Below are 12,929 nucleotides of genomic sequence, written 5' to 3'. Positions count from 1 at the left end.
TTCATAAGACAACCCATTCATTCCAGGTGTCAAGCTATTAAAACTCCTCTGAACCACCTCAAATGCATTTGCATCCTTCCTTAAATAAGGAGACCAAAACTGCACACAGTATTCGAGGTGCATAACATCCTTACTTTTATGTTTAATTCCTTTTGTAATAAAGGACAGCATTCCAATAGTTTTCTTAATTACTTGCTGTACCTGCATACTAACTTTTTGTGACTCCTGCACTAGAACACCTAGATCCCTCTGCACCTTGGAATTTTGCAGTCGTTCACCGTTAAGTAATACTCTGCTTTTTTATTTTTACTGCCAAAGTGAACAACTTCACATTTTCCCGCATTATTCCATCTGCCAGATTTTTTCCCACCCACTCAACCTCCCTATATCCATCTGCAACCTCCTTACATCCTCTTCACAACATACTTTTCTACCTATCTTTGTGTCATCTGCAAATTTCGCTGCCCTCATCCAAAACACTGGAATAAATTGTAAAACGTTGGGGTCCCAGCACAGACCCCTGCAGGACTCCATTCGTCACATGGACTGCAACAGTTCAAGAAGGCAGCTCACACCAACTTCTCAAGAGCAATTAGGGATGGGCAATAAATGTTGACCTGGCCAGCGAAGCCCACAACCCAAAGATGATTTTTTTAAAAATCCCTTAATATAGTTAACAACAATCTATCAATCTCAGATTTAAAATTTAACATTTGACGTTCCATCAATTTCTGTTTGCGGAAGACAGTTTCAAACATCTGTTACCTTTTGGCATAGAATTGTTTCCTAATTTCACTTCTGAAGGGTCTGGCTCTAATTTTTACCCAATGCCCCCCATCCCTAAAGTTCCCAACTTGTGAAAATAGTATTTCACTATTTACCCTTCTGTTCCTCAGTATATTTAAAACTTAACCTTCTAAGTTCCAGGGAATGGAAAACAAAGAAAATTTGCATATATATAGCACTTTCCAAGATCACCAGATGTCTCAAAATGCTTTACAGCCAATTCAATACATACTTTTGAAGTGTGGTCACTTCAATTGCAGGAAATTAGCAGCCAACTTGCGCACAACAACCCCCACAAACAGCAATGCGATAATAACCAGATAACCTGTTTTTTAAGTGAAGTTGATTGAGGGAAAAAATATTGGCAGGGACACCAGAGATAACTCTGCAGTTCTCCATCAAAATAGCACCATGGAATCTTTCACATCCACTCAAGCAGGTAGATCAGGGCCTTGGTTTGACATCTCAACCAAGAGATAGCACCTCTAACTGTGCAGCAGTCCCTCAGTGTCAGCCTTGATTTCAGTGCTCAAGTCCTAGAGTGGGACTTAAACCCAGAACCTTGTGCCTCAGAGGTGAGTGCTACCAACTGAACCATGGCTGGGACGCAATCCTAGAACTCAAGTTTGTATAGATAAAGTGACTACACTCGAACGATAGGAAGTCTTGAGGTGTAGTGGGCAGTGTCCCCGCCTCTGAGCCAGAAGTTCCAGGTTCGGGTCCCATTCCGGGACTTGTTGGCCAAGGAAGGTGCATCCATAACGCGGCCAAACAGGTTGAGTATCACCTGCCAATCCTTCCAATACAAGTCAATGGCAAGCGGTAAGAGTGGGAGAAATTACTTGTCAAGGCGATGAAAAGAAAGTTGGAGTCTCTACCATTAATATGCATAGTTCCAGGCTACAACATGCATGTAAAAAGTGCATGTTGCCAACTTGGACTTCTTGGGTGAACCGCAACACACCACCGTTTGAATGGGGTAAAACAGTAATTTGTCATCAAGCACTCTGGGACCTCATGAAGATGTGAAAAACATTCCCGAAATGCATATTTTTTGAACACATTGTTCATCCTATTGTTGCTAGCTCTAATAGATGGTTCAAAAACAGTCCAACCTTAACTGCAACTGGAAGCAATGTAAGACTCTGCAATCAGCTGCACGTGGTCTGCCTCCACAATGCATGTGGTTACAGAATAGAGTATCGCGAGAGTTCACTGCCCCCCCCCCCCGCCTCCCGGTGCTGTGCGCATGCGGCAGGGATAATCCGGTTGCTAGGGGAAGGCGGCTCCTAGCAACGTGCGAGCGGTGCGGACCCGGCGGGGGATGAAGGGACGGCAGAGCGGCACCGGCGGCAGCGGGGCAAACATGTCGCCCAAAAAGAGAAGCCAGCTGCTGCTTGACGATAAGCCAGAGCCGCTGACCGTCATGGAGAGGGAGCTGTACATGATGCAGATCAAAGATCTGGAGAGCAAGGTGGCCAAGTGAGTATGGGATCAGGACATGCCAGGGGGTGTGGACAGTCTGTCTATCCCTGGACACTGGACAGGACATAGAATGCACTGTGTGTAAGGAATACAGAACTTGCCCTCCTGCCTGGCCCCATTGTTAATGATAATGCCACCTCCTCCATAAACCAGACTCTGACCACCCTCCCCTCATATGGTATCCATCCTCCCTTCCCTCCTTGTCGCTTCCCAAATCCGTGCCCATTTTTACCGCAACTCCATTCATTCAGTTACCCCTGCTCCCCCCCCCCCCCCCCCCCCACTCTCCCACAGTCCCCAAAACGGCTGTCATCGAAGTTATTGCTGGGGCTGGGGAGAGAGACAGAGGCAAGTGCCTCGTGGTCATGTCACTGGACTAGCAATCCAGAGGCCCAGGTGAATACTCTGGGGACAGTGGTTCAAATCCCACCACGGCAGCTGGTAGAATTTGAATTCAATTAATAAAATCTGGAATTACAAAGGTGGTCTCAGTAATGGTGACCATGAAACCATTGATTGTCATTAAAATCTCATCTGGTTCACTAATGCCCTTTAGGGAAGGAGATCTGCCGTCCTCACCCAGTCTGGCCTACAAGTCATTCCGGACCAACAGTAATGTGCTTGACTCTTAACTCCCCTCTGAAATGGCCTAGCCAGCCACTGAGATTTGAACTGGGATGTCTCCATACCATTAGCTTGGATTGCTGGATTACTAGCCCAATGACAATAGCACTGTCTCACCCTACTGACAATGTAAAATGATGAAAATTGATGACATACTTTTGGATTATGTTGCTGAGGGACCAACATGTAGATGAGCAATAGGAGTGGGCCAAGGATAGATCCTTGCGAAAAACCACAGGCAACAATGCAGGAGTGGGAAGAGAAATTGTTGTAGGCGATTCTCTGGCTATGAGTGGACAGATAAGATCAGAACCAGGTGAGCTCTGTTCCACCCAGCTGGATGACAGTGGAAGAAGATTCAGAGGAGGACAGTGCAATCGTGTCATAGGCTGCAGGCTGGTTGAGGAGTGAGCCCGGCAGGGGTGTGGAAAGGAGTGAGTGAGCCGGGGGGTGGGGATTGACCATGTTAACGTGCAAGGGAGGGGTCTGTGGACTCAATGACTGCCTCCTGGGGAGCGAACTGAGGGTGGGCATGATAGGAGGGAACGGTGAATGTGAGAGGGGGCAGAAGCAGCCAGAAGAGTAGGGCGGTGAGAGTGAGTTGGTAGCAGTAGAAGGGATGACAAAAGTGGATGGTGAGGACTTGGAGCAGAGATGGACCTTCGGGGCAGGAAGGAGGAGGTCAGTGCGGGTGGGGGTGTGATTCTCTGGAAGGTAGGCAATGTGCACATTCACCTGGACATCCTGGAAAGACACGAGTTCAGGTTGGTAGGTGACATTGGGGAGGTGGAAGTGATGCCGGGGGGGGTCAACAGTGATGGAGGGGGGAGAGGACATGGGTGACTGGGGGAGGGGAAAGGACAGGGAAGTTGAGCAAAAATCTGACTACAACTATTGTTGTTGAAATCGAAAGTGAGCAGAGCCTCGTGATGGACATGCACAGGTGCTGCATGGGAGTGCATTCAGTGGGTGGAGATGCAGGTCAGCTCAGATGAACAAGTGAAAGAGAACCCCAGCAGGCAGCATTGAAAATGCTCCCGAAGTGGGATAAGCGTGATGGATGAAGGCTTTGTGTGCATGGGAGAGGCTCGCACGAAACTCCAAAAGCCTTGCCACACAAACACTTCTCCTTCCAGAATCACTTGTAGTCCGGCTGTGTTCAGTTGAACTGCTAATGGTGGGGAGAATGCAGTGGGAGGACTTGCGAATCCTGTCAATGAAGCTGAAAGACACTCCACATTATTCAGTGAAAGTGAATATATTTTCAGATTATAAAGTGACGATGTGTTCACTCGTGCAACCACTTGTTATCGGAATTTCTTAACTTTTCTAGGCCTACCACTTCTTCTAGGTGCTGCCCTGACATCTGCACTGGGGTGGAGACAGCCTGTGCAATGGTTGGCTGTTGCCTCTGATGACTTCAGCGTACGACCTCTGGAGAGCTGAGGCCTTGGGGGTCCTGGCTTGTTTTGGCTGTCCTCCTGTGGGCCCGCTGCTCCCTCTGCGGTGACAGAGGACGAGGTTGAGGGGGTCACAGGCAAAGGGGACTCAGAGGGAGCAGACAGCTTCTGAGATTCCTGAGTGGATGAACCAGGGGTGTCCAGCTGCTGCTGCTCCTCCTTCCTTCGGGTGCCCAAGGGCACTGGCCTGACTCCTTGAGGGGAAGGAGTGCCAGGAGGGATGTTGAGATGCCCCCATTTCCTTCTTGTGTCGCCACTGCAAGAACTCACCCATGGCTATCATGATGGAGTGCAGGTCTGCGCACATCTCCATGTTCTGCTGGACCAGGGTTTCCATGACGTCTGCCATCCTCCCCATGGAGACCTCCATATGCGCACACGTGGGCACCACTTCTTCAGAGAGCAGGCGAATGCACTCCTCTGACTCGCATGCCACTCTGTTAAGGGCTTCCAACAGCTCTGTGTGATTTTCCCCTGCCTTCTACTGACTCTTCACAGTGAGTTGGAAGGCCAAATCCAGAGGCTTGTAATCTGACTCGCACTTCAGAGATGCCTCTTCCCCAGCAGTCCTCCAAGTGCCGGGGAGCTCAGTTAAACCTGCCGCCTCCTGCTGCGGACACATGTCCGTATGTAAACCTGAGCCTGCTCTAGATCTAGGTCCCACCAAGGTCTTTTTCTCTGCGCTGGTAGAGGGTGTAGGTAAGCGCTGTGACGGGTCTTCCAGGTTGCTTATTTCCAGCTCTTCAATGGAGGAGATGACCTCTTGGCTGGAGCTGAGGACCTGGATGGAGCTGAGGGACTGGCTGGCTGAGGGTGTTAGTCACTTGGCAGAGCTCCCTGTGAACCAAAGTAGAAATATTTAGTGCGTGGGAGCAGAGTCAAAAACAGGCGAGAGAGCACTTACAGTTGCGTTGAGAGAGGGATAATGTGGTGCAGGATCCTCACGTGGGTGTTCACCACCAACTTCACCATCACCGCAGGCACAGTCCACATCCTCACCTGTCAGCACGATGTGGGCCATTTCACCCCCCTGGTCTGGGACCTCTCCCTGTATTGTGAGTCAGCTTCTCCTGGAGAAAGTGTGAGCAGAACACATGGCACTGCGTGGAATGTTTGTGTGGTGAGCAGAGCCATGGATGGAATGAGGATGTGAGCTCCAAAGGATATGAGCCTGATGGAGATGTGAGGGTGTGTGTGAGAGTTAGTGGTGTGGTGCCTTGAGGTGTGATGGGTTTGAGAGTGTGAGAGTTGAGAGTGATGAGATGGTTGACTTACCCTAGCGGAACAAGTGAGAGCATTGATCTTCTTCCTGCACTGGATGGCTGACCTCCTTTGTGCTCCAGTGGCATTGGCCACTGCTGCCACTACTTCCCAGGCCAGATTGGTGACTCTGGTGGACCTCCTGCGGCCAAAGCAGGGGTAGAGGATAACACGGCAGCCTTCCGCTGTGTCCAGCGGGCGCCCTAGAGAGGCATCACTAAATTTGGGGGCTACCATCTTCTCTGCTTTAGGGGCCATCTGTTGCCTGGAGCAGTCCTGGTCTGTTGACATGAAGTAGGCATGCATTCTGGTGAACATTAAATATGGCACCCGGAGCGAGGAAGCGCTGAGGTCACGGTGGGGCAGGGTGAGCCCACCCGCCGGCGATCCAGATTGTTTCCCGTGAATACATTATTAATAAAACAATACGGCGCGAAAACATGCCATTGCAGCCGGCAGGTAAAATGTTCTTTTTCCCGCCCGCTACCACATTTAGTGCAAATCTGGGATGATTCAACTCTGTAATACATTGAACAAAAATGGAATGTTAGGAAAAATTAGGAATGTATATTACAATAACTGTCACTTTGTATAAAGAATATGTAGCGTGTGTGTAAGTAATTGCAGCAAAAGTGCAACCATTGTACTGTGTAAGGAATGTAACGGCAAAATTATGTTGTGTCATAAACTATAACAGTTTGCATTTGTTTATTGCCTTTAGCACAGAAAAATGTTACACAGAGGTTTAAGGGGTAAGGCTGCTGAGACAGAGGAGATGTTAGGAAGATGACAAAAAGCTTGGCCAAAGAGATCAAGGTAGGATGTGGAGGAGGAGTGGAAGGCGGAGAGGTTTAGGGAGGAACTCCAGAGCCTTCATTTATGGAACAAAGGCTTTGCATAAGAGAAGGCAGTCAGAAGAATGGAGTGCAGTTTGCAATGCTGGTTAACAAAAATAGGAAGGAGTGAAGCCATGAAGGGATTTTAACACAAGGATCACGTTTTTAAATTTGAGATGTTGGTGTAATCGATATTATACGGTGTAATATTTGCACTTGGTCGAGCAGAACTTGGTGTGGGACTGCATACAGATAGCAGAGTTTTGAATCAGCAGAAGTTTACAGAAGGTGGAAAGTGGGAGACTGGCTTGGAAAGCATTGAATTAGTCCAGTCAGGATGTGACAAAAGCATGGACAAGAGTTTCATCTCCAGATAAGCTGAGATCAGGGGAGGTGGTGATCTTACCAAGGAAGTAGCTGGCCTTTGTGATAAAGAGAAATTGGGATTGGAAACCCAATAGAATAGAAAAGAATATGTGGATGTTGAGTGTCATGATGTTACATGTAGTGCTCCCTAATGCCAATTGTCTGCTGTCACTTATTATCTAAGCTCAAAGGCTACTGGGGCAATGTGCCTGACGCCAATGGAACTATGTCTCTGTATGAATCTGTAGATAAATGGAAAGAGGAGAGACTGAAGAGAATAATGGTAATTACTTCTGACAGCACCTAACTGCAGGCTGATAATAGCTGTGAAGTAATTAACACACATTTCTTGTGTAATTGTCCAAATTAGAATACCAAAAGGTGTCATATCCTTCAAATATTATATAAAGACCATATCCCATAAGGATTACACAAAATATTGTCAATATTATTTGTATTGATTCTAATCAATGCATAATGGTGTGATACTATTAAGGTACCAGGAGAGATTAGATGAACTGGAAGTAACAAAATATGACACTGCTGAAAAGCAAGAGCAGCTCGGCAAAGACTTGCACGATGTCATCGCCTACCTGAAGAAGGGTCTGAATCAGAAAGTTGATGAGATTGCCGATCTGAACGACAAGATGATTGGTTTGAAACAAGCCAAGGACAATGAGAAAGATGCCTACGAAACTCAGCTGACGCATTTACATCATGAGTTTCAGGAAACTAAGGACCAGCTCACATCTGAAAATATGATTTTAGGTACAAAAGATGAGGGATTTGTGTTTAGTTTGTTTACACCTGTAATAAAAAGTAATAATTTTCGTGGCATTTTTCAGACATAATTTTAGTTGCATTAACAGGGAATAGCAGACAACCAAAGAGTAATCAAACTTTAAACCCCAAGATTGTCATTAAACCAACGGTCAGGGATGGCGCTGTTGTTTGACATACTGACCTCTACCTGGCAGAAGTGCATTGCCAGCTCTTTGATGCCTCGTCCTGCTTCCCTCAGACCAAGACCCTGCCGCTGAACATCAAGCTCTGATTTCCCAGATTACCATTGACCTCATCTCGTTGTGAGATTATCAAACTCATCCAACGCCATCTGCTACTTTCAACAATTTCCTGGCCCCAACTGTCTTACACTTCACCATAGACGTTCGATCCCTCAAACACCACCCCCCCCCTCCCCTCCCCCCTCATCAGGACAGCCTTAAGTGTTCTCTGTTTCTTTCTTGAATAGATCACCAACCAGTCCCCAGCCACCACCCTCCTCTGCCTGGCTGAACTTGTTCTTACACTGAACAGCTTCTCCTTTGAGCCCAAACAAAAGGTGATTCTGCGGGAACCCTTATGTGTCTTAGCTATGCCTGACATTTTGTTTGATATATAGAGGGGAGAATTTTCTTCCCATCGGGGGGTTGGGCAGGAGCAGGAACGGGCGCGGGTGGGCGCGCAGCTGTATCGCCGCCCGTGATTGGCTGGGCGCCGCCATTTTACGCTGAACGCTCCTTGTGCAGGCAGGGAGGAGGAGGGAGAGTCAGGGCCTGCGCTCTTTTGTGCAAGCACGCGAAAGTGCGCAGAAATCTCCCCGAGGCAAAGAGCTGCCTCAGGGAGATCAGTTTGATTTTTTAAAATTTTAACAAAGACAAAGAAAAAACTTAAGACATGTTCCTTCATGTGACAGTGTCACATGAGCTGGGACATGTCAATTTTATTTAAATTTTTATTTTATTTTATTTAAAACTTTTATTAAACTTTAAAAACCTTCATGAAACCTCATCCCTCCCGTGAATGAGGTTTCATGATAAATGCGAAGGCTGCCTGGGCTCTTCATCTGCCCACCAACCTTAAGGTTGGATGGGCAGCTCAGTTAAATATCGTAATTGATATTTAAATGAGCTTAAAAGGCCTTTGACAGCTCGGCGGGTGCACAGCCGACTCCGGTGTGCGCCCGCCAAACTGAAGATCTGAATGATGTGCAGTGATGTCGGGACGCACGCCTGACCTCACCGCGCATCATTTTATGCATCGGCGAGCGGGCCCCGCCCCCGCTCGCCAACCCGAAGATTCTGGCCAGAATGTTCTTTGTTCCAATCCTACTCAGGTCCTCTCACTTGCCTCTTTTCAGGTACATTGATGACTATATTGGCATCATTTCCTGCATTCGTCTTGAACTGGAAAATTTCAGCAATTTTGCTTCCAATTTCCATCCTACCCTCATTCTCACGTGGTCCATCTCCAACTCTTCCCTCCCTTGACTTCTCTATTTCTAAAAATAGACTGTCCATCAATATATACTATAAGCTCACTGACTGCACGGCAACCTTGATTACATTTTCTCCCACCCCACTTTCTGTAAGGACTGTATTCCATTCTCCCAGTTTCTTCATCTACTCTGACAATGTCACCTTTCATACCAGCATTTGTGATATGTCTTTCTTATTCCTCAGCCAAGGATCTTCCCCCACCCCCACAGATTGGCAGAGCCCTCAACCAGGTCTGTCCTATTTCCTGCACCCCTTCCACTCCCTCCCAGAACTGATAGGTAGGTGGTGCCATTTAATCAGGCGGGAGGTTGATAGCTGGGTCCCTGCTACCACCCGAATCAAATCTGTGGTGCAAAGCCCACTTAAGGGCCTCATCTTTCTGATGTGGGGAGCACGACAAGCAAACCCACGCGGGGTTGCTTGCAGGCTCCCAGGGAGGGGTTCCTCGTTCAAAGGTACTCAGTTTATGATCAAGAGATCTGGCATTGGAAAAGGCGGGGGCCACTGACAGTCCCCCCAACCCTGCCCTTTGCTGCTGAGCCCTTCCCCCGTGACCTTCATCTCACCATCACTCATCTGTAGAAAGTAGACCTTGGGTGGGTGTCATACTGGCAGTAGCACTTCCTCTCCGGTGGCGCTGCCATTCGGTAAAGTTCTTGGCAGGTCGGACGTCCATGCTCAGGCTCCTTGATCCTGGGGAGGCCTGTTGCTGTCCAGTTAAGTGCTTGAGTGACACTTAATTCAGCAGGCCTTCAGCAAAGGAGGTGACATGGGGGGTCCTGTCAGCTCTCCAACGGGTGGGTGAGACCCCATGGCCTCCATTAAAGCCAGCCTTGGGTGTCTAAGAGCAGATGGGAGTGAGCAGAAGTCTGGCAAAGCCATGAGGGGCAGGAAAATACAACTACTTATTACAAGTTCAAAGCCTGTTAAGGCAGATGTACGCTGTCCCACTAATCTAGCTTGTGGTATCATTTTATTATAAGATCGCTATTCTGTCCTTTCCCCTCCTGTTTTACAGCTGGGAAGCTGGATGCCCTTGAGGAGTTTCGAGTTCAGAAGGAGGAATTAATGGCAAAGTTTGCTGCACTTGAAGAGCAGTTAAAGAATCAGGAGCAAAAGCACAATGAAATTATTTATAACTTGGAGAGGAGGGCAGTGGTGGATAAAGATAGGTAAGAGCTTTCATTTTCTTTCTAGCTTTGCTTTCCTGTCCTGAAGGTGTCGAGTTTTGTTTTCCAGTGGTATCAGCAACCCTCCAGAAATCTGTTCAAATTGGCATTCTGCTTTTATAGAATCATAGAATGGTTATAGTACAGAAGGAGGCCATTTGGCCCATCAAATCCATGCAGGCACCCTGCAACAGCCATACAACTAGTTCCATTCCCCTTTCCTTTCCCTGGCCCTGCAATCTTTTTTCCTTTCATTATTTAATTTAGTTTAACTCTATTTTGTTTAATTCCCTTTTGAAAGGCACAATTGATTCTGCTTCCACCACCTTTTCAGACAGTGCATTTCAGGTCATAACAACTTTCTGATTAGAAAAAGGTTTTTCCTCATGCCACCTTTGGTTCTTTTGTCAGTCACCTTAAATCTGTGACCCCTCTCAATTCTCAACCCTCCCGCCAATGGGAAGAGTTTCTCCATACTCTGTCCAGACCCCTCATAATGTTGAACACCTCTATCATATCTCCTTTCAACTTTCTCTGCTCGGAGGAAAACAACCTCAGCTTCTATCCACATAACTGAAGTCTCTCACCTGTGGAACCATTCTAGTAAATCTTTTCTGCACTTTCTCTAATAAGCCCTCCACATCCTTCCTAAAGTGCAGTGTCCAGAATTGGACACAATACTTTTGTACTCTATGCCTTCATTTATAAATCCCACTATCCTGTATTTGTTTTTAACTGCTTGTCAACCTGATCTACGACATTCAACGATTTGTGCACACATACCCTGCAGGTCTCTTTGTTCTTGTGCCCCCTTTAGAATTGTATCCTTTAGCTTAAGTTGCCATCCCTCTTTCTTCCTAAAATGATATGAGCACAAATAGTGGGTGGTGACAAGCTACATGACCCTGGAGCATCGCAGCTAAGTCAGATCGTGTCCTCATCTGACATTTACATGCTAACACTTACCAACAGGGCTTAGAAGTGAGAACCCTAACTAATATTTTCCTCTGTCCCAGCCAGTGATGTTGAAGCAAATTGCAGCATTGTTCCCATCACTCATAATTTTACAGTAAGCTGCTAGTTTCACTTGAGAAGATCACAAGGATAGCTGGTGTAGTGTCAGTGTTGGTGCACTGGGGAGTTTTCACTTGTATAAATCCATGCTGTACCTGAGCTGAGACCGGTTGCCGACGGTTTGAGCCAAACAAAAACTTAAGTATTTATGCATTTCCCAGATACTCCACTATTCCTTTATTTTACACAATTTTCTCTTGTGTTTTCTGCTACTGTTTTAAAAACACTCTCCCGGAAATTAGATTGTGGTTAAATAAAATGTGTTAAATGTGCTATGTAAATGCAAGTTTTCATTTAAAACAAGAAAGCTGGATATTGTGGAAATACAAAGCAGGTCCGTTAGCTTTTATGAAAAGAAAAGATAGTTTGATCCTGTCCAAGGCCTTGACATCATTCCGAGGGTGTGATGGCCAGAATTGGACAGTATACCAGAATTATTTATAAAGGTTTAGCATAACTTTCATTCTTTAGTATGCTATTTTATATAGCCAGGGATTCGGTGCCCCCTGTATATGTATGAAAAATGCCTAATGCCTGTTTCAGGTGCACAGCCTACATATCTATGAGTGACCTAATAAAAATGACAATTGGCACACTTTTGCACAGGTTGAACATGCACGCACCACCTGTCCTATTGGATCCTTAGCTGGCCCTTTAGCACCTGTAAAACCAGTGCAGTACAATCCAGTTTCTAGGTTGTTGACTCTGATAGGAGGAGCAGTTCCACAAGCACATGGCCCTCCTCCTTCTTGACCATTTGTCATGTGTGAGCCTTGATGTTGTGTGTCAAAACATTATTTGGTGATGAGGGGCAATATTGGTGACACTAGTCCTGTCCTCACCCAATATCCACATGGGTGTTTTTCCAGCATGGATCACTGCACAGTGCTCAGGAAGTTGATTTTTTTTCCCTTTCCTTAGCCCAAAGGCCTCAATTCAATTGGAATAATTCAGCCACCTAGTGAAAGGACACCAACTGATTCAGCACAAAGGAGTTGAATCTGCAACTGTTAACCCACTACATTATTCCTGTAGGTTAAAGAAGGAATTGTTTTCACGAGTGAACGCTGTAGCTGCAGAGTTCCGTCGCGCCTCAAAAAAGCAGGTGGCAGAGACGACTAAAAGGGCCATCCGTGAAAATGCATCCATCAGCAACCAGCTGGGAAAGATGTCAGAGAAAAGTATAAAAATAATCAAGGAGAATGATGAGCTTAAATTAGAAGCAAAGAAGCTGTGGCGAACCATTAATCTCTTGGAGGAGAGTCAGAAAGAACTGGCCAAAAAGAATCTCAGCAACCTGAAGGTTTGGTATTCCTGTAGGAGGAGGTATTCCATGGAGTGGGGAGGGGGGTGCTGTTTAGTTTGCACTAGCAACATCATGCATTTATGCAGCACCTTTAACATAGAGAAATGTCCCAAGGTGCTCCATAATGGTGTGACCCTAAACCAAAAAAGGAGTTTTGGAAGAGTGAACATAAACCTGGTCAAAGAGATGGCTTTTAAGGAGGTTTTTAAAGGAGGGGATGGTAATCACAGTATCTGATGCACAGAAGGTGACCGTTTGATCTATCATTCTTGTGCCAACTCTTT

General features: G+C 46.6%; 1 protein-coding gene across 1 annotated transcript in view; it reads left to right on the top strand.

The window, feature by feature from the left end:
• Positions 1 to 2,026: 2,026 nt before the first annotated feature.
• The window catches only part of cfap157 (cilia and flagella associated protein 157), a 28,878-nt gene continuing 17,975 nt past the window's right edge, over positions 2,027 to 12,929 (top strand). The window contains exons 1-4 of the mRNA XM_078549637.1: positions 2,027 to 2,268; positions 7,314 to 7,585; positions 10,115 to 10,268; positions 12,375 to 12,642. Of these exons, the coding sequence (XP_078405763.1) occupies positions 2,111 to 2,268; positions 7,314 to 7,585; positions 10,115 to 10,268; positions 12,375 to 12,642 (852 nt within the window). The 5' untranslated portion in view covers positions 2,027 to 2,110. The remainder of the gene's footprint in view (positions 2,269 to 7,313; positions 7,586 to 10,114; positions 10,269 to 12,374; positions 12,643 to 12,929) is intronic.

The sequence above is a fragment of the Cetorhinus maximus genome, chromosome 10 (genome assembly GCF_964194155.1).
Source record: "Cetorhinus maximus chromosome 10, sCetMax3.hap1.1, whole genome shotgun sequence".
Lineage (NCBI taxonomy): Eukaryota > Metazoa > Chordata > Chondrichthyes > Lamniformes > Cetorhinidae > Cetorhinus > Cetorhinus maximus.
The sequence above is the reverse complement of the archived record's forward strand: the minus strand, read 5'-3'. Positions and strand labels throughout refer to the sequence as shown.